Below are 27,713 nucleotides of genomic sequence, written 5' to 3'. Positions count from 1 at the left end.
TCTTCATATGCAAAGTCTGGTGTAATATGCATGATCCTTGTGACCCGGCTTGTACAAGAAGTCCATTCGTTTCATGCAGCAGATACGAAATTTGTAACTAGCTAGGTCATATTGATTTTGCAGAACATGTTCTCCAAAGCTTCTCTAAAGTCTGTGCTATACGCGCATAAACATGTGTGCATTCCCTTTTGCGCCCTATCATTGATTAGAGGCTCCTTTGAAATGGAAAACTTCACCTTTTAAAAAGGCTGTTACATTAGTTGATTCCTTTGCTTGCTTGAACTGGTTTCCACCGAACTTGAAGAAAGGAAGGAGGGGGAGTGATGGGGACTCAAAGGGAAGGTGCTTGTCATTTACTGATAAAAACCTGAGCAGAAAATCGTTGCTGCTAAGGACACCTGATCCATAGGCATCTGTTACAGTAATTTAAACTCTTGGCTTACTGATATACTTTCTCCCAAAAAAGAAAAGAAAGAAAAAAGAAAATGAAAAAAAAAAAAACCAGAGACCCTCAATAGGATAAGGTAATGTTGTTTGTTTTAGCACTTTGTATAACATTTCTTTCCTTGTTTAGAGAGAGAATTGAATGAACAAAGACTACTAATCATTTCTTGAGCAGAATCCCCTGCTCTCAATACTTGAAAAAAATGTTAATTACCGGATACTGTGAAGCTTGATTGACAGGTGGAGTCTGAGCTGTAGCACTTCTGGATGCTAAACCAGTACCTTGAACCATTAAGTTTACACTTATTTTATTATGAAAGTGTTTGATTATATTTTACCTCACTTTCTGTAGTTATTCAGCACCCAGCTAGGATTTTTATATTTGCCTACCTAAGACTATACAACCCCTGTCATACAGTGCAGCATGAAGCAATGAGCATTTGTGTACATGTACATTCTGTGTGTCGAAAGAGGGGAGTGGTAGCATACATGCGTATGCATAGGAATTTCTTGGAGGATTGGATTTTTTGTGCTCTTCAGCTTGCTTTTTATAATAAGCATAAAATGCTTACTTTTTAAAAATAATTTGAAAATTTTTCATGTCCTGCTCAAGCTGTAGGACATTTGTACCTCGGTCAGCGTAAATGGAGTGTGCTATTCTAGGCAGCCCACTTCTGTTCTCATCCCAGAATCAGTAACTGGCCACTGTTGTTTGATGCCCAATCAATGAAACTTTTTCAGTTCTACCAACACACATTGTCTACCAGGCAATAAGAAATCGCATGTCCTTTTATGTGCATAACCTATGTCTCGGCTCACGTGTCTTTGAAGGTACTGGGACTTGAAGTAAGTCCCATACACCTTAATGGACTGCAGGAGCTGGAGAGCTCTGGAGACAGAGGGAGCAGGCTATGCAGGACTGTGGTCAGAATTCTCTCAGAGAAGCAAGAGTGGCACCTACACGTGCATTTAACTGCAGCTGAATCCCAGCAATGACCATTACTTGGGGATACCACATGAAGATGTAGTCACAACTAATTAAGCTAGTCATTGAAACTTGCTATGCTTTTGGGGGGAGGGAGGATGCATGTTTTGCTCTTTGTTTCTGATATACCTACTCCAGACTTTCCTTTAGTATTATGAAAAGTAAAGTTTTGATTTTTGCTGTTTATTGAAGTCAGAGCTTTTTACAAGCTTCAGTTACATCAGCTCCCAGAGGTAGGGCAGCAGTGATACCACAGCTGTCATAACCATTTGGCACATAATTGAGGTACACAGCCACTTGAGTTCCCTGTATTCAGCGGTACCTACTTACCTCATCTGTTTGGGTTTTGGAAGCTGCACTTTGAAGATATGCTTAGTAGCCAGAACTGCTCAGTGGGTTAGAAGTTATTTGTATGGATCAAGTAGAAACCCAGCATATCCAAACTGACCCCCTAAATCAGTTTTCTGAAGCTGCAGCTTGAAAAAGAAGCCTTCCACCCTGGCCATTAGCTTATACTCCCACTCTTACTTTTGTAACCTAACAGAGATGTCTGTCTTTGTATATGAATACTCACCTATGCAAACACTAATAGGAGAATATGTATCACAATAATGTTGAAATAGGTACTTTTACCCCTGCAGAAATGAATAGTTCCTTACCTAATTTTGAAAAAGCTTAGAAAATTTACCTACTTTTAAGCAGTATTTTTCATGCTTATGCAGTTGGATATGTACATGTCAGGTTTCAGTCTTTTATTAAAATAGTGAATGGGGAGCTCCTGAAAACCATTGAATTTAATGGAAACAGTTAATGACTTGATGTTATTACTCTAGCAAGCACTCTCATAATGGGGATACTTAAAGAAGCCTTATTTATTAGTGCAAATGTATATGGGTCAGAATTAATTTTTTAAAAATCTTTAATTGTTTTCCCCTTACAATTTTCACAGCGGTACGTAGTTAAATATTCATGATAATGCTGATGATATGCTAAAGGTCTGAAATAGATCTGGAGTCTCAAAATCAACACAGGTTATTTAACCCTTTTCATCTAATGCACCATTGGGGACTTGCTCAGTGAAATCCCAGAGTACTGGAATAATTAGAAGATAGTAATGAGGATTTAATTAGTCCTTGAGATATGCTGAAATAGGACCACTGAGAACTTTTCTGTTTGGACATGGATTGCAAGCAGAATTGATGCCGTTGCAGCTGCTGTGATGTGCTGGAAAATGTATTCCATTGCTGCAGGCAGTTTCATGGCACCATTCTGTGCCTGTCAGATCTATGTGGAAAGTGCCCGGAGTAAGCACCTCCAAAATTGTTGAATAGTAGCCTTCCTCTTCTCCGTCACCTCCTCCCAGTACCTTTTCTTTTTTCTTTAATGTCATTCTTTCCATTCTAGCTTTATTTCTTTCCATTGTTGACATGATCCAGCTTCTGAGGGTTGTTGTACAGTTGTATGCTCTATTAAAAACATATCACAGACAGGGACAGGGAGTAAGAAACTGCAGGCTTGTAGGAGTACAGGTGTTATACTTAGCAAAATTTGGATCTTTTTGACACAACTGCTTGTAAGCTTTATCCTCAGATCTAGTCCTTATTTAGTATTAGATCTTCACAGAAGTGGTATTTATCAGTAGCTGCAGTGTAGTAAATTTAAATAGCTTTTTTGGCAGCCGAGATGTTATCCAGCAAGAGGTAGTAACAGATGGGATGTGATCAAGCATTTTGATGTTCTCTTTGTGCTTCCCTATAAACACTAAGTAGCAACTGAATTCCTGTAACTACAATTTCCTAATTTGCCCATTAGATTTCATATAGGTATTTTCCTTTCTTTTAACTATTTTCTGGGCATGCTTATTTGTACACACTCATCACATAAATTCCACTGTCATATATTTTCTTCTAACAAAATATATATGTTTTTGCTTGCATGGAAGACACAGAATACCAATCGGGTGTTTTGCACCTACAATTCCTGATCAGATTTATGGCTTAATACTGACATTTGATGATAGAGATTCTTTTCCCTGAAATCTATTTTCTTCTTAAAAAAAGAAACTAGAAGGAAGAAAATAGATCAAAGAATTCTTATTGTAACAAAAAAGATACTGTGGTTTGCTTTTAGGTCTTAAAAAGACTTTTTCCCTGAGAATACATATTTTGCTCTCATTTGGGGATTTGGGATCTATTCAGAGCACTGAGGAGCTAGAGAATAAAATGATTCTTGTCATTAAAATTCTTCTGCTTGCCATGTTAACGATGACACCACTTAAGGTTAAATCAGACTTGGTAATAAGTTTACTTGATGTAGACTGAAGTGTTTCAGGCTCTTAAAGAAAGATGCTTGAGACATGCACTGAGTGCAAAGCCACAGGTATGTTTGAGTGCCTCTTCTGCACATAGTATTCTCCAAGTGGGTCAGCGCGGAGTAGCTGAGCTCCAGCTGGTGCCCAGGAACACCGTGCCAGACTAGGAGGAAATCTTCATGCCCAGAAAACTGGGGTTAGAGGAATTGTGCCTCAACAGCCAGAAAAGTGCATCTTGTAAGGAGGAAAAGCAGGTTTTAGTTGAAACTGTCACACTGGCTCTGTAAGACATATTTTTTTCATCTCAAGTCACATGAAGAAATAGGAACGTGATGCATAGGAACATACAGAGCTGATCTGTATGTGAAAGCAGAGCCATGCAGTAGAGCCATGTGCTAAACTTCTTTGGTGACTCAAAAAGTTACATTAGTTTCTCAATTTAGTGAGGACTAAATTTATCAAGTCTTTAAAAAGGATCAGGCTGTCATTGTTTTTTACCACTGTATTTTTAATTTGATTGTTAAAGTGGAAGTGAAGTGCACTGAAATGTAGTGTTGGTCTGATGAGCAGGATTTTTAAGTGTATACACTCTGTTTTTCTTTGCTATTTTAATTGCAATAGCACCCAAGACCCTAATTTTTCTACCCGTTTGTATTGTACTGAGTGATGTAGCAATGCACAGCAAAAAAGCTTGCAATATGTCTACTTTGATTAGTAATCAAGATCCTTGGGATAAAAGGTTACTGGTCTTCATTCTGAGCTGTGGAAGTGAATAGTTTTGTGTCTGTCTGTCTCTTAAGCATTGCAGGAAGACCTACTTTTCTTGCCTGAAAGTATTAGAAACTATGTTACTCTGCCAAACCAGGTTAATTCTTAAAGAAATCAGTTGCCCTTTCAGGATGGTGGTTTCAGACTGTCTTTGGATTTCAGACATGTACCAGCCAGTCTCAGCTTTAGGTTGATCTGATTAGTTATGGCCTACGCTAAATATACAGCAGTATTGGCCATCTGCAAGAAGAACCAGAGGAGGAAAGGATATGATTTACATGTGATAAGCCATGCTGGGAGAGAGCAAAACTGCAGAAGTAGGATTTGAAGTAGATAATAATATCTGTACAGTCAAAACCCAGAGTCAGGTCTCCCAAGTAAATTTTGTATACTAGCAGCTGGTCATTGCTTTCTTCTTGCTGATGTTAAATCTTGTTATAGTTGGGGATGAATCTTTATTTCATTTTTTAAACTAAATTGGGGATTTTCTTTTTGAAATTAGGGAGCAGAATTGAATTATTCTGAGAGAGTTTATATAGTTGCCAGCAGAGAGACTTCTCAATAGAAAAGTTTCCACTGACTTCATTAGGCAGCCATCAGATTCCCTGCCTCTGGGCTCAGGGAGCGAGATAAGCCACAAGCAGTCACTGATGAAGAACATGACAAAGTGACAGTCGATGTTCGTATCGCCAAGCTCAATGTAAAGTTACTGGGTACAATCCCTGTCCCTGGGACAGCTTCCCATCACGGCCTATAATCTGGGAGCCGCCTGTGGTCTGCCTGTTCAAGAGCACCATCGTTTCCAGGACACTCAGCTCCCTCAGTACCTAAGTTAATCTTTTTATGAAGCTTCTCTAAAAGTAAAGAGCTTCTGATCTAAGACCCTTTATGGCTTTTTAAGTTAATATATAGGGCAGTGAGCTGAAATCTATATAATATATATATATTAACAGTTAACACTGGATAGTTCCTTCCATCCCAAAGGATCCCAAAAGGCTGCAGAATAAACACTCATCAGGGAACAGCTGCAAATCAGGGAAGAGAAAAATCAGTCAAATCATAAATCATGGTATAATAAGACCAAGACAAAGGCATTTTGGGACTGAGGACAACACATTGATTTTGTATTTTTGAAAAAATATTATTGTTTATTTTACATGTGTGCAAGACAGAAAAGACACATTGCATGTATTTTAGTCTTGTCCACAAAATCCCTATATATCTTATGGTATTCAATATATCTACTTCATGAAAAGGAAGATCTGAGTTGATCCATGGAACCTTTGAACAGGAGTCTGCAGGGAGGGTAAATTTTTCAAACCTGAAATTTAGACCATTAAGCCTGCAGGCCTTGCACATTACACATTGAAAAATGCTGTTCCTTCTTTGCTCTCCTCCGTGATTTTCATAAGTATGCATGTTATTAAGGAAACTTGGACAAATGTTGATTGTATAAAGCAGATAGACTCCTCACGTTTTTCATGTTGCTGCTCAGATTAATTCCAGGAGCCCAAGCTACCTACTGAAATTGAGCATTTGCTTCGGGGGCAATTGGGAGGACAGGATGGGGTGCTTTTGTGCTGCAGTTCATCATTATCCTGATTTTCCAAGCAAAATAGTAAAAATATCTTGTGTAAGGTATGTTACAGTAATAAATTGTATAAAATGGTGGATGAACAATGTTTTTTTTGTTCTGTCTGTGCATCAATATCTCCACAAAAGTCTTTACTTCTCTGCCCTCAGCATAGCACTTAAAATTTACATCAGAGGGCATTACGCAAGGTTTTCATTAGGAAAGGTTGGATATTTCTTCCCCAGCTACCATCTGGGTAATCTGTCTGATCCTTCCCCAGATTCTAATTTATCAATGATAGATTATATGAATTTCAAGGCTAGGCAGTAGCAGAGGGAGGTTTAGGGGTGGGAAAAATTTAAACATTATTGCATGCTATACATAGACTGGGTTTTGTAATATCAGAGAGAGAAGCAGAGGAGATTCAGCCAGTTAACCTAATAGCACAGCTGGTAAAACACTAGGGGGTCTGGGTTAAAACCTTAGCTAGGTCATTAGTTTCCATCTTCCCCAAAGCTATTCACATTGTGAAGAGAAGCAGTCAGACAAATAAACAGTGAGGAGACTATAAGATAGATATTACAGCATAATAAGAAAATACTTCTAAAGAAAAATAAAACCAATCCAGCACTTTTTAAACAGAACATTGATCCTTTTGTGGTAAGGAGAAATACTGCAGTGATCTTTGCAGGAAGCTGCAATTTTGCTGAGGTGATGTTTTCCCTAACTACTGTTTCACATAAGCAAAGAAACATCCTTTGTTGAAAGAGTGTGAAGAAATGTGGTGGTTGTTCTACAGAGATATTAGCAGATGCCAATGTGAAAATAAATTGTCCAGGTACCAAAGGGAAACCATGTCACTGTTACTCTGGCCCAGAGAACTTCAGATGTTTTTAGTGGCACCATGATGGTCTTGGGGAAGATGAGAAGGTTTTACGTGGGATGAAAAAAGAGCTCAATGTAGAAATTAGATTTCCCCACACACACACCATGGTTGTTAATGGGGAAACAATAAAAAAAATTTATCCTAAAATCTCTTTGGGACTTTTTAAAAAAATAGATTGTGATTGGAGAAAGAAATGAGGATTTTAATTTTTTTTTTTTTTTTTTTTTAGCTTTTTTATGAGTAAAAAACTTATTATCAAGAAGATTATTAGCCTTCTTGTTAGAAGCTAAAGAATAAGCCTCTTAATTTGTCCTATGTCACTGGTCTCAGTACATTTTTTTTAATGCTGCTACCCTTCAGTCACCCAAGTTGCTTGTCACCAGAAGTGTTCACTCAGTACCAGGGTTATTATTAGCAAAGATCTGGTGTATTCAATACCAAAGTATTGTCCATGTCAGTGCTGCTGCTTGGGACACATCTAACAGGTTCATACCAGAGCCATCCAAAGATACTGTATTGGTGCAGAGCTGTAACTTAGCTGTGCTAAATATGGATTGGAATCTTGTTTGCCATCTGTTTGTGAAGGTATTTTATTTATTTGATTATTTTTTTTAACCTGCCTATTGATTGGACAGGAATATTGAGAATTAGTATTTGCATTACCTAAATGAGGTTGACACTGCAAGCTGATCTACTCACGCTCACCAACCCATCACCTTCCAGTGTATATTACTCAGTCAGATGTTCCATGTATGACAAATGTAGGTTTCATATGTGCTGTCACCAGTCCAGCTGGGCACGTTTTAGTAAGGCTGGCTTCTGGAAAGTGAGAATAAGAGCTGAGGTATCTTGAATGTAAAGAAATCTTGTGCCTGCTTGCTCTAGAGGCCAGTTTTCTTATGCCACCTGCAGGGTTTCACCTGATTTACTTGGGTTGTATTCTGGTACATGGGTCAAACCTTCCCCAGTTTCTTCATTGCTGTTATTTGTTTAGACTTGTATAAAATTTTTATTAGATTTTTTTCTGCTTAGATTTTTTCCAGTGTCTAAATCTCTCTCCCTGTGTCCTTTTTAATGTGTATTTTAAGTAGCACCTTAGGGAGGTACCATGCCATTCTTGCCAGTGACGGTAAGTAGTTTACGGCCAGGTAGTGCTGGCCTCCCATAAGCAATGGCACAACAGCATTTTAATAGCTCCTGCAGTCTGTAAGCCACTCACCTCCAGGTTTGACCACACCATTTGAAGATGTTTGTTCCAGTAGCATTGACAGTCTGTGCAGACAACCTGGTTGCATGTTTAGGGTCCTGGTATCTCAGGCTTATGTGAGAGTAACCAACTCTTTCAATTACTAAACCACTTCATTAATATGTGAATCTTTTTGTGTTGGATGTTTCCTTGCAGTGCTCTGAGGTGCTGACTGTGGACATGTTTAGCTGGGCAAAAACCCAGACATGGTTCACCAGTCCAAAGACTTCCTGAGCTGTCCTTGCCATCTGAGGCAGGTGGGCTAGGGAGAATGTCAGTCTAACTGTGATCTTCCTGAGCATCCTGCTGTGCTAGCAGGTTGCCAAATTTTATTATGTCCACTGCACAGAATATTGTTTTTCATTTGTTTAGCTTTACCCTGACACTTCTGTCTCGGTATCGTTTACCCCCAGACAAGCTACATTTGGGAGTCGCTGCTTTAGATCTGTCTCAATTCTGTTGTATTCTCTGGTCAAACTCCTGAGATAGTGAATACAACCCAAATGGTTGTCTGAGGAAGGAAAGTCTGCCAAAAACTGTGTCATGGGTGTGCAAACATTTGCTCTTTTTTTCTCAAGGGTACTGGCCAGTGCCTTGCTAACATACGAAGCATTGGAAATTTGTGTGATTCTCCCCACACGCAAGTTCTTCCTTTATAGGTAGTGGAAAATATCTCTTTTCACATATTTAATTTTTTTGAGCTGATTTGTAAGTAGAGAATTTTATGTTATTTTTTCTCAAATTATTTCATGATTAGTGAATGCATTTAATCTGTTTCTGCTTTTCTCATTCCATTTTCAGAGTAATAAGCCTGTCTGGCCCCTTCTTTAGCCTCTGCCCTTGAATGAAGGGAATTTCCTTATTCCTTACTCAGAAAGGTTCCTCAGTTGTTTTGGTCCCATGCTTTGTCACTAAGCATGCCTCTCTAGAAAGAGCAATAGCTTGATGTATTTTTTCTTACATAAGTTCTTTTTCACAAGGTATCGTCACAAATTGTATCTTTCCTCATTTTTTATTTATCAGATGTGTAATTTAATGATGATCTGTTATTGGCATAAACTCCAAAGTTTTCCTGAGCTTCAAATGAGGAAGTTCCACTTGTTTTCAGGTTTAATTCATTCATGAAAATTGATGCTCTACTCGTGATTAAATCAAAAGACCTCTCATTGACCGTGGGTTAAGTGTGTGGCAGTACAGTTGCTGTCCATCAGCTGATAGGCAATAACTTGTTACTTTGCAGTCACTTCCTTTCTGTTTGAGCTCCTGCTTTCTTGGAAAGTTTTTTTCGTATTGAAGCCAAAACTCAAAAATATCAAAAGAATCCATTTCAGATTTTACAGTCACACCCAGCACATTCAGTGGGTGTTTTTGATGGTTAGTGCTAAGGAGATAGTATTCAACAAACAGATTATTTTGTATTGGTTGGTGTACAAATGTAAATAAGACAACCTGAGTGCGTAATTTCATGAAGCTTTAGTAGTTTACTGTTGTTTATCTGTTTTGTTTATACATATGCATAAGGGAAAAACAAGATTTTAAATGTTTTTACAAAGGCATCATAAATGTTATTAGCTATATGATATATATTACCAGATGTTAGTACTGTATAGGACAACAGAAGCTTCATTTTTGTCTTTTCCTTTATCAAAGGAGCAGAAACACTCCTATATTTTTTCTCTATATTTTGCTAAAAAGAAAGAAGAAAAATACGTTGTTACCTGACCATTTTTAAACCTTGTATGTATGTTCTATTTGAACATGCAAACATATTTTATTACAGTTATGGTGTGCTACTTGTTAATAGTATGTTACTGTTTCATTTAGAACTAAAAAAATGCAAAGATTACTCTACAACTTTAAATTGGGTTTTAATAAAGACAACCATTCTTTAGGTACCTAAGTGTAGTATAAAAAAATAACTAAAAAGGAAGAAAATACTTCTGGCAGGCTTGCTTTATTCAGCTGTTCCTGAAATAGCTTAGTTTGCCAAAATCCACTGAAGTGTTTTTTCCGTAAGTAATCTCTTGTTGTGATGGCAAGTAAAGCATCATCTGTACCTCTCTTATCACTAATATTAAGGGAAGGGAGTAGATTTGTTCACTGATGAGCATGTTGCCATTGCAATTTTTAAAGTCTTAACTCATAGCTGTTTCCTAGCTGTTTATTTAAAAGACAGAAAACCCCACCTTGTTGTCACAGAGCTTGACATGTCACATGCAGTCTGGCTGTTTAATCACTCCACCGCCTTTATACTAGTGCAGCTCTAATGAAATTCTACTTCCCTTCTTTACGAAAGCAAACTTTATCTTGGATCTAATTTTCTGGAAAGAAAATTTATTTCTTTTTGTATCGGTTATAAAATGAAGTTGAACCGTAGGGAAAATATATGTAAGGAAGGAAAAATGAACGTATGCCAGCTGCCTCCCTTTCATTTCTGATAAGATTTCTAGAATTGATGTTGTTTTCTCTTTATGATGCAAGAATGTTAACGTGTTGACCAGGAACCCCTTTTCTCTCTAAGACATCTGAGCTTTCTGCAAATACTTGAAACACTTCAAACTCATGCACTCATCTCTGAACATTCACTGGGCTCTCACGGAGGTAGAGGAGGATAGATTCCTCTTTGTTGTAATAGAATCCAGATCGCAGTAAGGACTGATCCTTTCTTCTTCTCCACATCGCATTTATAGCTGAAATGAATCCTCTGCTCTCTGGAAGGAAGTCAGAGTGTGTCCTATTTTAAGGCAGTGCTGCAACGTATTGTGCAGACAATGATAGAAGATAATACAACACAGATATTCTTCCTGAATTTCAGGCTTCCTTTTCCTTAATTCTTTGCCTGTCCATGCTCAAGAGAAGATAGCAAAGCCAACCTCATTTGAGAGGGATCTCACACCCTCTGGGATGATGAAACGTCAAAAACTGTTAAGGAGTCTGTTCCATTCTTGTGTTAATCAGCATCTCTGTAAACTAAGGCCAGAGCATGAGTTTGAGTAGTATCACACAGTTATCTCTGCTGTTGAATTACTGGTTCCCACAGCATGGTTTTGGCCAATGCCTATGAGCACTCCCTGAGCCACAGCCCAGGGCATGGATAAGGCAGCACAAGGGATGGCACACAGGAGTCATACAGATAAGACTACCAGGATTGAGTGGGAAGGTTTAGCTGGAGGGACAGGAGCATGCTACACTGCTCTCCAGGCCAAGGAGTGGTCCTGGCTTGTTTTATTTATGACTGTACACATAGCCACACAGTCCACTCCACAGCATCAGAAATGGATTAGGAGAAGTTTCCTGAAGAAGAGGTCATTTGAGTGGAAGCATTTATTTCATTTATTACTCTAGTCCCTTCAGGAGCCTTTCTGACAACAGCAGAGCTGGATAAAACTGATGTTCTCTGTGTTCTCCATTAGACATTAGTCCATGTTTTCCATTAGATTCAACAACCAGCAGTCCCTCTGCATCACTACTGGAAATCACTACAACCCGTACAAATGATAGTTTTTCAACGTGTCATCCATCCTCGTGGTGTTAAGAAAAGTACTGCCTGCGATAATAACAGGGATGAAAAACCTTTATCACAAGCACAATGTTTGGAAAGTTGCCTCATATAGATTAAAAGGCCCACAGTGAACAGAAAACCCTCACTTCTGTACTAGATACAGGAGTAACTTTACAATCTTTATAATAAAAAACTTAGTGTGACCAGTACAAAATTTTTCATTTAAATGGATCCCACGAGTGTGATATATATGGTGTATGTGTGTCAGGAATGCAAGCATTTATTTCATACAGACATGCGATTGTATTAGGTTTCTAAATTAGTTACAGCACTGTCATCAGAAGACATAGGCTTTGTAATAAGATTTGTGCGCAGAGGGGAACTATTTTAAAAATCGAGGGGTCCATTTCAAAATAAAGCTAAGTGGAGAAGGCCATATGAGCTTTCTTTTGCAGAAGAGTGGTATTTTCCAACCAGTACAGACCAGTTTCCAAGCCTCAGTTTTGTCCTCAGTTATTTGCCATGCTGCATGCCAGCGCGTGTGGTTTGGCTTCCCCCAGAGTGAGTGCCAGGCTCTGACTTTGCAGTTCAGGTGTGATCAAATCCCATGTCTTGGGACTTGCACAAAGATCAGGAACACTCTGCGCATATTCTGCCAAACCTTGCAGTTGTTAGAGTTTTAGCATGTTATGGGTTAAGCTGTTCATAGCATGAAAGAACTGGGCACAAGGGGGTGCAAGATCATCTCAGCTCCCGGTTTTTCTCCTTATGACCTGCTGCGGCATTGAGCTTGTCTCTCTGACAGGGTTTTTAGTGGATGTATAAGTATGCTATATAGCAAAGGTTTTTGGAGGGCTCAAAAACTGTTTACGTGTGCTTGGACTCAAAGCCTGATCTCTGACAAAGTACACACCACCTTTCATTTCTACATCGCAGATACTGTCCCCTTTCATACAGCGCTTTGTCACCACTGTACAAACGGGGAGGCTGACCCGCAGGAAGGTGGGAAGGTCATTCACCCGGCGTCACCCACCATGTCAGTAACAGCAGTGCTAGGATGAGAAACGTACTCTTTTGACTTTAAGACATGCTTGTTGGGGCTGTGGTCCCCATAGAGAGGCCCCTGAGGTGCCTGGTTGTGGGAGCCATAGCACCTCAATGTTTTCAGTTACGAGTTTGATCGCATGTCTATATGTGGCTCAGAAAAAATGACCTCTCTTCATTAATCGGGCATTGAGCATTTGGTCTGTGTGATGTTTGATGCTAACCAGTGGGAGGACAGCCCGGCCCTTTGGGAGAGCCATCCCTCTGCCACCTCTCCCTCCTCCTGTCACCCATTTCTGTCTGTCTGCGCAACTTGTCTTTGCCTCTCTCTCACATCTTCTCTGTTTTTTTTTTTTTCTTTTTCTGATCTTCCCTTCAGCAGCTTCCGGTTGTCCACTCAGTGTCAGGGGGTTTCGCTCTTACCTTTCCGCTCTTCCCTCCCTCATGTAAGGAAAGGTGTAATTAATGCTGCCAGGTGAGGTGTCTCTTGGCTTTCAACTTCACACCTCCCCACACACACACCACTAAAATTAATGGAGGGGAGTGGAAACAGGTACCTTTCATAAATAATGCTTCAAAGCACAGATGCCTAAACTAGTTGCAGGATGGGCCAAAATGCAGACTTACTCGTGCACGTTTGCGCAATGGGCTGCAGCACGCCGTGTCTTCCGCCTCACCGGGCACGGGTGAGCTGCCAGCGGCCTCGCAGGCTGCCGGTGGCAGCAGGGCAAACTCTGTCCTTTGGTATGCTCGTGTTTTGCCTCGCAGAGAAATGTGAAGATTAAATTTAATATGCAAGCAGAACAGAAAAGAAAGCGGATTTCCTCCCCCAAATAAGAAAAAAGCCTTGCTGTCTCCTCAGCACACCCTCTTCAACATTGAAAGCAGCACTAAAACCTTTCAGGCTAAAATATTAGAAAACCAGCATCCCTGCATAGACTTTTCATGGGCAGGATTGCAGGATTTTTCCCAGTTCATGAAAACTTAAAAAACCTTGCCACAAAACCCTCTTCTTCTCCTATTTAATAGGCTTAGTTCTGTTCCTTTATATGAAGCTTCTAGATTTTATAGCATTTCACTAGGTCTCTTGCTGCAGCTTTTGAACCTTAAATTAAATTGGGATTCACGAATACATTTACAAAAGGGAAAAAGGAGAAAATGCAATAGAGGTGTGCTGGGGACAGACCAGAAGAAGGACCTAGAGTACAAATACATATCAAAATGACTTTTTTTTTCTGGCTGGTATGGCTAGTCTTCACATAAAAGGAAGTTTTACCTCTGGAGAGTTTGTGGACAATAGGAGTATTTACAGTGGATTTCTATATGCTGAAGTTATATATTTTGGTAGGAACATATAATTTTGGAAGTTATGATACTCCCACCATAACTCATCAGGCAAATTCCCTACTGCTTACTAGGTAATGCAGATAACTGCCTTTAATTTTTTTTCCAAAAGGTTGTTTTAATTTTAAAATCAGGAGCCATTTGTAACTAAGCAGGACTGCCCTGTCTTTCTTTTACAAGTAAAAGGTTTTGAGCCTTGTATACAGGTTTTGATTGTTGAGACAGCTTTCCTGACTTGGACATGCATTTGTTTCTGTTCATATAAACAATAGCATCCTTCTGGGAATCTTTAGTCTGAAAATAACTAAAGAGGGTTGGGCTTTTTAATGTCAGAGATTTCTTAAATAAAGAACAGTTACCCGAATACTAACTTCTGCTTTGGCACTTTTTTCCCTTTAGGTTTTATGGCAGGCATACAGAGGAACCCCCAAATGTCACAGTATGGACCTCAGCAAACTGGACCTTCCATGTCACCACACCCCTCACCTGGAGGCCAAGTGCATCCTGGAATCAGCAGCTTTCAGCAGAGTAATTCAAGTGGTACTTACGGGCCTCAGATGAGCCAGTATGGACCACAAGGTAAAAGGCTTGCTGGTAATATATATGGTAATTTTTATATATATATATTTACAAAATATATACGTATTGTGTATGTAGGTAGGTATGTGATTTCTTAAAGACCAAACAAAACAAAAAAAACCCACACAAAACCCTCCGTAAAAAAAAAATAAAAATGCAACAAACAAAACTGTCATCCAGAGGTGGAGCTGCACCTTATGGAAGAAGCTGCTTCTGTTATTAGCACCTTCCTCTGTATAAAAACAGTGACCTTAAATTGGGCAAGGAAATGATGGATCTGTTGCATTGTCAGGGCCATTGTCTAGGAGCCCAAGCATGTCATCTCTGCGATGAGGCCGCGTTTGACCAAGCATGGAATAAGGGTCACAACACTGATCCCAAAATAGGACTGCTTTTCTTAGATTAAATCCCAAGGCCAATCTGAAATTGCGTGGTGACTGTGAGGGTTAAAGTCTTCTAACGAGCATAATAATACATTGGCTACTGTGGGAATATAATATTGAGCTCTAATGCATACGGTTTGTGAATCTTAACTAACCCTTCAGACTGAGAGACAGTTCCTTTTATTTTGCTTGTTTGACAGAATTTTTGGAGGACTAAACCAAAAATAGAATACACAATTTCTGTCCCTGGACAACCTTGAATCTGTCTATTGTTTTGCCTTTAATGGATAACCTTTATAAAGTATGCATCTGTTTAGGAGTTTAATGAAGTTGAAGTCAAGCCACAGAATATATAAGGGGCAGTATTTTCTTTAGAGGTACATAAAGAAGCTTTTCTATTTCAGCACTTCCTGCTATTGCTTTCTTGCTTAAAATCCTCAAAAAGGACTGGAGCCAGTGATGTGAAATTCAGTAAGGGCTCGATGGCTTGCCTATGCTAGCAAGTATGGTTATTTTAGTCTCCAGAGTTTCTGAGAACTAGTTCTGATGTTTGTTTGCAGGGAGCCTTGCTGCCCTGCGCAATGTTCCTTTCTGTTTCATCTCTGGGTAGCATTTGTTGTAGTGTTCTGAGCACAGGGCTACAAGCCAAGATTTCCCAGTTTCTAATTTTGGTTCTGCCTTTTACACCATCTTTCAAGTTAGGCAAGTAGATTCATTTCTCTGCTTCACTTTTCTTAACTGTAAAATGGGGCTGGTAATGCCTTATAGCCATGTGTGAAGATTAATTACCCAACTCCAGTTGACTGGTGCTTTCCTTTTATTTGGAAAGCATTTTGTGGCCATAAAATGCTGTCCAAGTGCTTATTTTTATCTGCACAGTGAGCAACTAGCTTAACTGGTAAAAATCCAGTGGATTTATGATGTGCTATCCTGACTTCCAGCTGTACTGCTGCTGCTGAGATTCCAAACCATGGGAATAGTGGGTGTCAAGTGCAGTAAAACATGAGCCATCCACACTGATTGAGTGGAAAGGTTTTTGTACTAAATCAATGCATTTAAGTAACACGCCGAATACTACTTTCTTTTTTCCTCGAGTTCAGCAGTTCTTTTCCTCCCTCTGTAGATGAAAGTGCCTATGTAATGATTTTATGGGTCGTGGTCAGGAAGAAATGGCTATTAAAAAGTGAACTTGAGGGGCAGGAAGAAAATGAACATCATTGTCATTAACAGGCCGTTTCAGAAAGGTCTGGTGAACAGTGTGATGGATGAAAAGCGTGTTCTTCTGCTAGCTCTTGGAGAGTACCAGTGATCCTGTGCACTGGTCATCATAAAATTAGGGCCCTGCAGACTTTCAGCTCTACAGGTAACAATTAGAGCAGAAGAATACTACGTTTTCACCAGGCTAATGTGAGCATTAATAAAATCCAGGAATGAAGATGGTGATATTTCAAAGTCATGTATTTACCTGGATTTAAGCTTTTAATAGCATTTTTCATTTTTAATGAAAGTAATCTGTAATTGCAGCTCTTAACATATGCTCTTACAATGCACAATTATATGCCAGCAATGACAAATATATAGTAAGGTTACCCCATTTGCCTTTTATTGCCAAAATAACAAATACATTAAAAATTACCTGGGTTGCAACTAAGTTCTTAAATTATTAAGCTAAAATAATTCTCAAGGATTTTATTTGCTTTCTGTGTTTTGTTCATATAGGCCTTTAAACATAGGCTGAGTTTGACAGGACTACTTGTATTTTTATATATGTGTCAAAGCATTCTGTGACATTAAGCTTTTAGTTTGAATGTTATATTTCACTATGTGCTGTCCTGAAAACTGTTGCTCAAAGCTAGTGTCCTTTCTCTGCAGTGGAATTGCTCACCATAGTGAAGACTAAACCAGTAAGTTTTGGTTGGAGGAATTAGCCCCCAGTTCATGAGAGCAGAATGATCCATTTCATGCATAGGGTTGGGATTGATTTATTAGGTTTTCATGTGTTTACATGACACTTAGATCTATAATAAGAGTAGAATATGTTTTCCCAGGAAGCAGTTCTGTACTGGGGACCTAGTCCAATCCTGTGAAACCATTTCCTACAAAAATAAAAAATGGCTTTGGCTCCACACTTCTGTGTGTCTATGATACAACATAGGAGCATGCGGTACAGAACATTAGTTTTAATTTTGTATTAAATCTCAGCATTTTCCTGTCCCCAGGAATAAAAAAAAGCAGAGCGAGAATGGAAGTTGTTACTGAAAGAAACCGTCTCTTTGGTTTATATTTGGACAACATCTAGCTTGGGGGCTAATGAAGCTCTGGTCTATGACCCAAGCATCAAACTGCTGCCACAGCAAAATGTCCCTTAAATGCACTCTGGAGAGCAGTCGGATGCTGTAGTCAGTTGGGTCTTCTAAGACTGGGGCAGAGAAAAAATTCCTGTGGATCAGTAAAACGTGTCAGAAATGCATCCCATCTCCCTGACTTTTCCTGCTCAGTTCAGCAGTAAAATTGTTCTGTTTGGGTGTAACAGAGAGAAAACACTACTTGAATATGTTTGAACCACAACCCCAGAACTTCACAGTATGTTAAACCCCCTTTTGTTCATGGTAAAGTAATATGAATTGAGTATTTGTGCTTTGTAACCTTTACTGTTGGACTCATTTCACAAAAGCACTTTGCTGTCTAGCTCCCACTGATTTTAATCCTAGATTTTAATTAAAGTGGTAGCATCTTAAGGATGAGATGCCCTAAGTATCTCCAGAGTCTGGACCTCTGCATCCAGAGCTACATATGCAACAGCCTCTGGAGTTAAGACTTAAATATCAACTGTATCTACTGAAGTCCCCTAGATAAAATAGTTTCATCGGAATTCAGAACAATACATTTAAATCATCTGTACAAGAAAAACTTGATGGTTAAGTGCACATGTAAAAAATTCTAAAATTATTTTAAGATACTATTTTTAATACTGTGAGTCTGACCTTTGTCTCTAAAGCAGAGAGCAAAACTAACAGGTAGTTCTCAAATTTCCTTCTTTTCAGCTTGCCTAGAAATGGCAAGATATCAGAGCACTTTGTTCAGCAAACCTGGACAAAGTGGACCAGAGTTTCAGCAGTAAGTATGAACATCTGTCTTTGGCAGGTTGTTAGTAGGCTTTTTTATATTTTATCTTCATAACACTTCTTTTTTTCTTCCTGATTCCAGTTACTGCTTTGGTTTTTCTCATGCATTTGAGATGTCATCTCTCTGGGTACAATTCTACTCTGCCGAGGGGGAGTTGGACTCAAAAATCCCTCGGATATGAAGGGGAGGAGTTGTTCAGTAGTATTGTACAGCCGCTGTTGCCAGGCTGGTACCCACTTGAAAAGTGTGGGCTCTTGGACTTGGCTGCCTGACACGTCCAGCTGATGTGGGCTGGCCTAGCATCTGCTGCATTCATTGTGTTTAATGCTGCATCCATCTGTTTTCTGTCAAAGCCACTGCCAACAAATTACTAATCTATTAGAGAAACATGGAAATAAGATTGCACTCCTCATTCCTGGCAATTCCTCTTGTATTTTGTTTGGCTTTTATTTTCCCTTTTTTTTTTTTTTTTGTGGTCTGGGAAAGGTATAAGAATAGCTAGTACTTGAGGTGTTGAGGAAATGCTGGGGGGTGGGGGGACACAACATGGAAAAAACATTGAAACTTGTTTTCCTTACTGAAAAGATACCATTTCGCTGTGCTTTTGGATGTGTATCCCTGGAGATGAATGATTAGGAGCTATTTTAACTGAGCCACATATTTTTATGGAGAAGATTCCACTGTTTTTTTCTGTGTTGTACTTATGCTGGAGAAGCCAAAGCATGAAAGAAGAGATTTTTTTGTCCCAATTCAAAATAGCATCAAAACAGCAATAGTATTTAGCATTGGTGTTTGCTCTTCCAAGCATGCTGCTGAACCGTACTTTGTAGACCCTAACTGACAAAACAAATTGGCTTTATGTAAATTGGACTGACAGTAGCTCCCAGTGATTATGGATATCAGGTCTGCTAGTCTACATAGAGAATTTGCTTCACTTTGGGAAGCAGTGTTACTAATAGCATGTATATAAAATGTGTTAACTGGCTGTGTGTAATCTTTGAGTGCACATGTACACCATCTTGCTGCATTACATTTTTCTTGCACAAAACAGCTGGAAAACCAGAATTTTCTGTTACACCTTTAATACTAAGCAGAAACTAGTGAACCCTTCAGTTTGTGGTCACATACGTTGGATTAGAAGTGTAGTGTGAACAGGTCTCAGCAACCAAAACTGTGGCTAGGGGCAATAGGTTGCTGAACAGAAAATACTCAGCTGCCAGCGGCCGAGCCTAGAGGAGGAGGAGAAGTGACAGTGCAGTCTGAAGTCAGCATAAAGCTGAATCTGGAGCCTTTCATCTCTGTTGAACTACATATTGGGGATCCTTCTGTGAAGACCCTCAGGCAGAAACTTGGTTTCCAAAACAGAAGAGAATTGTTGCTCCATTTCCTTGGGAAGCATAGGTCTCACGCGTTCTTGCTGAGGAGAACTTGTTGCAGAGTGAGTCAGTTACTGGGTCGGGAGGAGGGGAGGATTAGCCAAAGCACAGCAGCAGGAGTGTATGAATTAATTATGTGTGCATTCAAATGACGGATGAATATATTTATTTTAAATATAAACAGGAGTTGCATGCCACCAACTCCTCTGCCTGGTAGTTGAGGCCTGAGGAGAGATGTGGCTGATCTCCATGTTCAGAGGAAGAGTCCAAGGACTGCTGCCTTTGAACGAGCGTGGGAATATCTGAGAGCAGTCAGGAAACTCTGCTCTGCGGCATCCCACAGGGAGGGAATGGGTCGTGTTTCCACTAATCTGGATGAGATGGAAACAAAGACAAGTCAAAACTGATGACTGAAGTAGTGTAATGTGATCCGTTTCCTAAAATACTTTTCCATCTTATCTTTACCTTTTTTTTCCCTCTTTCTCATGCTGCTTGGGTTTGGTTCTGTAACACCGAATTCTGTACACTTGTTTTTCTTAAGCTTTCAACACGATAGGAAAATCAGCACTGAAATGAGTTAAGCTGCTGCAAGCAGAGCAGTTTGCTCCAGTGACAACGTAGATTGGGGTCAGCCAGGTTTTCATGCCATCCTTCAAAAAGCACCTGTTTATATTAGCATCTTTGTACTATTGCTGATTACTCTTGTGATACTAGTTTTCCCAGAGGAGGTGTGCTGTATGCTACCACCCCTTCTGCTGGCATAGCCAAACTTTGAACTTACCAGGAAGGCAGGTTAAGGTGGGAGGGAGCGGGAATGTTTCTTGGGGCCCAGCAGCCGTCCTCACTGGTCTGTGCCAAAGCACCTCTGATGCAAATGGGCAGAACAGTTAGGAGCAAGAAGCCGGTGAGAATAGCCTGTTGCTGAAATTGCAGAAAGATGAAGAATGAGAACATGAAATTACAAAAATAAGATTCTCCTTTGAGCTTATGTAATGGGTTTCTTGCATGCCACATATCTCTACTGCATAAGGCAGTTTTGTACTGTGTGCTATGTCGTTAACCCTCTGGAGGCTGTGCTTTTCTGGATTTGCTGTTATCCCATGACATATTAGGCAGAAAATGTTTGAGGGTACATGAAAATCAGGTTCATAGGATCATTCAGGTTGGAATGGTGCTCAGGAGTTGTTCTTGGCTGACCTTGTATTCAAATCAGGGTCAGATAAAAGATCAGGACAGGTTACTCGTGGCTTTGTCCAACTGGGCCTTGAAAAGCTCCAAGGAGGGAGTCGAAACAACCTCCTTGGACAGCTTGTTCCACTGCTTGTCTGTCCTCACAGTGAAAAAGTTGTTCTGACTTTGAGGCCAGCATGGTTCACTTCAGTTCACATGTGTGAGTTCTGCAGCTGCTAACTTCCTATATAGAAACATTTGCACGAAAGTTTTATGTTTTTCTCTGTGTTTTTTATCATTTTGTTCAGGTAACTACTCCAGACCACCGACGTACAGCGGCGTGCCCAACACAAGTTACAGTGGCCCAGGACCCGGCATGGGTATAAATGCCAACAGTCAGATGCATGGACAGGGGCCAAGCCAGCCTTGTGGTACCATGCCCCTGGGACGAATGCCATCAGCTGGGATGCAGAGCAGACCATTTCCTGGAAACATGAGCAGTATGACCCCCAATTCTCCTGGCATGTCTCAGCAGGGAGGCCCCGGGATGGGCCCACCCATGCCAACTGTGAACCGTAAGGCACAGGAGGCGGCTGCTGCAGTGATGCAGGCTGCTGCAAACTCCGCTCAGAGCAGGTATGCTTCCAGGTGAAAGGAGTTTAAATGAGTAGGAATGTTTTTCTTGTCATTTCTGAAGCAACGGCACTGTATAAGTGTATGCATATGCATTTATACGTGTTCTGTCTGTGTCCTTATCTCTGGGAGGAGGTGGTGTGTGGGAAGAATAGTTTTCCTTCAACGTAAGGGGAAAGCATGCTACTGTGTGTTTGAATTATCATCTCAAAAAGCAGCTGTGGCAATGGAGATGATGGCCACTTCCAGTTTGGTTCTTGGCACTGTAGGCTTTAGGAAAACCCACAGGGTTGCAGTGACATTAGGAGTCGAAAACAAACCCTCTGCAACTTTAAATTGATTGGCTGATATATGGTTTTTGTCTCCGGTAGAGAGAGGGCCAACATGTCCTTGGCAGCTCGCCCCTGCCAGAGAGTAAGGAAACTTATGAAGCTGCCCATCAACTCTTGCATTTACTGCCCACGTTGTGAGCAGCAGTGCTGATGGCAGTTCTTTTCTATGGGATGTTCTTGTTCCTGGGCGGGCATGCAGAGCAGGAGAGGAGGGCAGGCTGAGGGGAGCAGCTGGAGGGGAAAGGCAGGAGGAGGCACAGAAGCAATTTGTAGTTATCTGGAGTTGATAACTGCCACTTATGCATCCATAAGAGAGAACCTGCAAACAGGATTTTAGAGGTTAGAGCCGTCATCGGTCATCTTGTCTCCCCTTCCAGCAGCATAGCTGCATGTTGCCATTTGTGCATGGATTTTGGCAAAGGCACTTTTCTGTCCATGGTTATTCTTAAGATGCCTCAATACTTGCAATGAAATCATATTTTCTGGGAAACTTTTCAGATGAAGTAATTTCCACATTTCCTCACACTCTAATAACTCCTGGTGTATTTATTATCTTTTTCTATTACAATAAGTTCCATTACATTTGAGAATTACACAAAACTGGTTGCACTGTTCTGGTGAGCGTGTTTATGTGTGTGTGTGTGTATTAAGCATCTTGCATTTATTTATGCATATGTATACACAGGTGCACATAGATGCATACAGGTATTTATCATTGAAGACCAGTGTTTCTGGACACTAGAGTTGCTCTAATTCCAAGACACAATGTAAAATGAGAAATAGGAAGCTAATGTGTCCCTGTATTTGTTGCTTTCTTGTTTTGTGAGTTTGGAAGGCAGGTGACTTCCAGTGATAAGCAATAGCAAACTTTTAAAACAATAACAGTAAATTTAGTGTACTTGATGTTCTTGTTCAGTAAAATAGAACCACACTCCCTTAAAATAGACTGTACTCCAGCAGGTATCTGTGAACCAGCAGTCTCTTGCTTGTGTTGGTTGTCTTAACAGACCTGTCTAGTAGGATTTACAAAACTCTGCTTCTGTCTGTCTAGTTTAGGCTATAAGCTGATAGGTCAGGCACAAAGGAATAAATGGGCCATCACTGCAGCTGCAAGAACACTTTCTTTATAATCATGTAATGAAAGGAAGAGCTCATATTTGTTGGTCTATACAGCAAGAAAAGACTTTGTGTTAAGCAGAAAGTATTTGGTTGTGATTCAGCTTACACTTTTGGGCATAGTGTGTGGTGTTTGATGAAAAACTAGGTTAAATGATTACGACTTCGATCTCACACCTTCCTCCCAAGTCAGGTTTGTAAAACTGCTTTTGGTTTCTAGCTTTGCCTGGGCAAAACTGCACCATTTCAGAGCCTTTCCATCACATACTGCCCATTCCAGTGATCCAGCACCTGTGGAAGGGCTGAGCAGTCATCTAATCTCTATTGCAAATACTGGCAAAAGGGCTATTTATAAACTGCAAATTGAGTGAAACCTGTCACACCCCTCTGATGCCAGGGAGTTGCAAGCACAGTTTTTCTCTTTGATCTCAAAGCAGTTGTAGGGGAGAAAGCTAATGGCTATTCCTGCAAGTCCTCCATACTTGCATATGGAAGGAATGTACTTGACAGTGATTCCTATTTGTGATTCAGAGCAAATCCAAAGAGGCTGTTCTTTTGTTCTGCTTTAGGCCACCATACATTAGGTTGCCTGCTTATCCCAGCCACTCTGGGGCTGGTGGATGCCCCATGTTTTCTTCACAGCACCCCAACTATGGCAACGCTCAGGCTCCCTTGGTGCACCAGCCTGACCAGTATGGGTAGGTAGCAATGTAAACTGGACTTGCTGTGGGACCTTGGCAATTTTTTAAATGTTTATGAACATGACATCTGGCTGCTGAAGGAATATAAAAATCATGTGAAAGATATAAAAATACCTGCATTGTAGAGGGGATTTTAGTTTTTTGTTTTCTTTTTACTAATGCCACTGTGACAGTACAATGAAAATCTGCATGTCACTTGCTCACACACCTGCATGTCTTTTGGCATGGCTCTGTATCCTTGTGCCTGAGAGGGAAATTAAGAACCTCATCACTGAGAAGGAATGAGATCCCTCCTCGTCCTCCTGACCCAAGCATCGTCTTTCTCCCCTCATTGTTGGTGTTCCTGTCTCACAGCACTGCTGTGCAACCCTGTTTTCTTGACTTGGTGGTGGTACTGTCATTGCTGCCTGGGCAGTGAGCTGCAGCCCCAAAGTATGATCCCCTTCTGATAGGTGGTGTACTGCAGGAGTGATGACACATTTTCTTAATGGGATTTTCAAGAAAGTTTTATTACCCTGTAATTGAGCGTGCATCTGCTTGAAAAATTTCAGTTAGTTGCTAGAACAATTTTTAGGAGCACTAAGTATCCAGTGCAGAACATGCATCTGAAATGCAGCTACTGTTTTCTCACCACAGTCCTTCACACTGTGATTTCTGTAACTATAGCATAAATTACAGCACTGGGAGAAAGCAGCTACACTGGCTCCCAGCCTGTTGCTCCCTCACAACCAAGTCCAGCTTCACCTGAGATTCAAGTTTCATGGACTTCCCTGCTGTCACGTTCTTTCAGTTGTTACCTCTGTAGGAAATCTATAATACCCAAATTACTGCTGCTTTCATGGTTATTGACAAGTTTTCATTACCAGTTTTCTGTAGCTGCTTTAGGTTTTTTGGTTTTTTTCCTTAATAATATCATCCATGTATGGGCATATGAAAAAGTACAGAGCAAAACAAAAAATTAGAACACGAGTCTACTGGTTCTCCTGTTCAAAAAGCAAAAATTAGTGGAATGGGAGAGCACTCAAACCATACTATTTTGTCTAACTGGAAAGACATGTACTGTTACATGCCAAAGTGCATGAATATTGTCCAGCCTTTTTCTTTGAAAGTCTTGAGTTTATAAGATTCAGCTGTGGGGTTCAAAAACTGTTGGATTTTTATTACTATAAAACACAACCCTCTATGTAGGATTAAGAAGAAAATGAAATGGTTGTGTCAGAGTCATGGTTGCACAGCAGTATTTCCGTACAAGTTGGTTGTGATCCCTTTCAAGCTCAACTTGTTGAATCAGTAGCCAAGTATCAATAGGGAAGACAAATTTATCTTCAGCTGTTAATCCACAGGATCTGTCCTTTACCAGCTCAGGAGTCTCATTTAGATATAGAAAGCTGGTTTGCTTCTGCCTTGCCAAACAACACTAAGAAGCTGTGTAAAATGAATTTAAATGGCATGCATCAGAATAAAATCAGTTCCACTGGGGCAGAAAATCAATGGTCGTTAACCAGGGTTGGATGATCAAGATCTGAGTGTCAGCCAGTTATACCTAGATATCATCCTCAGTGCAGACCACCACCCTTTTAATTAGAGAAGATAAAATCATATAAATAAAAGTGGTGGCTGTGGAAGATACTGTGGAAGTTTACACCATTTGAATTAGCCTTTGACCTCACCTTGAGGCCTACTCTATGTTAAGCTTAGATTAATTTCTACAGCTGCATAATACCTTCCCTGTAACCTAAAATCTTAAGATGTGCTAGTCTGTCTTCTGCACACAGGCCAGTATTTCCCAAATGATATCTAGCATGTCAGGCTAAAGGAAGGAAACGTGCTTTTAAGACCTCTTCACTGAACTGGCAGTGTCTGTGGTTTCACACTACCCAGGATGTTTAAGCTTGGTCTGGATAACAGTTTACAGCAGGCAATGCTAATAACTCTCTAATACCCTCTACAGTAATTCCCCTTATTTTCAGGAAGACAGTGTGAAGGAACTGCAAAACAGTGTTTTCCTTCTTATATCTGTCTTGGTCTCAGCACACCCATTGACGGGTAAGGACTGTATGTTGAAGACCTGATATATCCACTGAACTTCACGGAAAGACTTTTCATAACTTAGGATGGCACTGCCTGAGACCTCAAGAGCTGGTTCTGCTGCTGGAGGTTAGAACCCAGCGGAGGCCTCTGAGGACCAGGTGGCTCCAAAAAATAGTCTTTTATCACACTGTAGTTCTTACAACAATACATGTATTTATAGTGATAAATAGATATTTATGTATGTACAGACCTGCAACACACAAAGTAAGCCTTCAGTAAAAGCAAACAATTTCAAGCAAATGAGACAGCATTTTCCCTGTTGATGTGAAAGGCGGCAAATTTAGCCGGTATCTTCTAGTACCAGACAATTTTGAGTTCTTCAGTTTGTAGATGCCCAACTTGAAGCTTTTCAGGACTGTGTGTTCACTGTCTATGAGCTTTTGTTTCATACAGTAAGTGCCCAGTACACACTTTTGAAAATTGATTATTAGGTTGATACCTGAAGTCAACAGATGTTTTTGGAGCTAGATGCTTGTCAGCATCTCTCGTGCTAGCAATGAATGTCATTCTGAGCATGTCTTCTTAGCAGTTGAAAGTGTGACTGTAGTATATGGAAAGGTAAAAATGTACTTGCAAAATAGCTGGCTTATATACTGTTAGCAGTGCGGCTTTAGGAAGATGTAATTCAGTACTAGCTGGCTGTAAAATACACATACAACTGGATGCTAAAATGAGCCTCTTGCTGGTGCAACTAATTACTATAAAATGAGTTTTGATGTGCCTTCATAAGGAGCAATCCTATCTTTGAAAGCAGTGTCTTTGACCTCAGTGTACTGTACCTTGATATTATTCTTGGGATTGCGTGTTGCAATTTTGTAAATTAAAGCAATTTTTTTTATAGATTGAATGAATTTAGAATTCAGTGTCATTGATTTTAGAGGATACGATTTAGACATAGTAGTTTATTAAACTGAGGAACTGAGATCCAGTTTAGCTATTTGCAACCTCTGGCCATTTTAAATCCTGGTCATTGGGCTGCTAAATTGAGGTGGATATTTACATTATCATCTGCTGCTCCCTGTGCCCCCTGGAAATGGTGTTCAGTCTGTATAGTAATGTGTGGTGTTGCATTGTTTTGACATACTTGTAGGCACTCTAGAATGTGGTTCTGGTTCTAAACTGCTTAGCAGCTGGTTAGATACTACAGCCTCATCATGGTGAGGTCAGAAGAATTTAGGTAAGTTTTCATTCAGTCCTAAAACTGATCTATAAAAGCTGCACTGATATGAGAGAATTTCTGTTGTACAGAGAAACAGTTACAATTAGTGTGAGTTTAAAATGCGCATTCTATATGTCTTTTTTTTAGTCCATGTGTGTATATACATGTACATGCACACTTGCGCACATACGGGCAGACTAACTTTCCATCAGCATTTCTCTCCTGCTATGTATGTATAATTCATATTCCGTGTCGCTGGTGCCAGCAAAGCACTTTTTCCGTATTATTTTCTCCAACAGCAGGGTAATGCAGCACTGCTGATGGACTAGAAGGTACTGGTGAGGAAATATAGTAATGGACATGGTGCATTAAAATGTCAAAAGGAAAAAGAACGAGGCAGAAATGGGGAATAAATTTTTTAAAAAGAATAATAATATAAATAAAACCCAGAACTCTTTTAGGTGTTTTACATCCTAGAGCCTGTCAATTTCTATGCAGTAGTTTCCAGTCTGGCCCTTTTGATCTTGAAACTTGGGTTTAAAATTCTAATTGTGATTTTTAAAGCTGCGGTTATGTATCAGGAAGACTTGAAGTGCTACAGTAAAACTTACTGTCTTTAATCCCTGGCAAGAGTATATATTTTCCATTGTTTTCCCTTTTCCCCTGAAGCTTGGAGGTGCTGTTCTTCTCTGCTGGGAAGTGCAGTGGAGTGCAGGAAGGTTAAGTACTCATTCAAGTTTCTTTGCTTATTCAAACCAGGCTACTTCTAGATGAAAGGCTGCCAACTGTGAAATCCCCAAAGTAAACTAGGCTAAGATAGGACTGGTAGCCATAATTGGAGCCAGTGCTGGGGTACGTTATCTGTTGCCTTTGAAATAAGCCCCTCGCAGAAAGGCTCTTTCTGCCACGTCTTTTATTTAACATTCAGTCACAGGGAAGGAGTT

The 27,713-nt window shown here is 40.1% G+C and overlaps 1 protein-coding gene across 5 annotated transcripts in view; it reads left to right on the top strand.

Annotated features, from left to right (window-relative positions):
* ARID1B (AT rich interactive domain 1B (SWI1-like)) overlaps window positions 1-27,713 on the top strand; it is a 302,974-nt gene that overhangs the window by 218,765 nt on the left and 56,496 nt on the right. For all 5 annotated transcript variants that reach the window (XM_010581857.1, XM_010581860.1, XM_010581859.1 and 2 more), the window contains 2 exons: window positions 14,503-14,682; window positions 21,046-21,373. In XM_010581857.1, the coding sequence (XP_010580159.1) occupies window positions 14,503-14,682; window positions 21,046-21,373 (508 nt within the window). The remainder of the gene's footprint in view (window positions 1-14,502; window positions 14,683-21,045; window positions 21,374-27,713) is intronic.

The sequence above is a fragment of the Haliaeetus leucocephalus genome, unplaced genomic scaffold, assembly GCF_000737465.1.
Source record: "Haliaeetus leucocephalus isolate CR32 unplaced genomic scaffold, Haliaeetus_leucocephalus-4.0 Scaffold819, whole genome shotgun sequence".
In the NCBI taxonomy this organism is placed as follows: Eukaryota; Metazoa; Chordata; class Aves; order Accipitriformes; family Accipitridae; genus Haliaeetus; species Haliaeetus leucocephalus.
The sequence above is the reverse complement of the archived record's forward strand: the minus strand, read 5'-3'. Positions and strand labels throughout refer to the sequence as shown.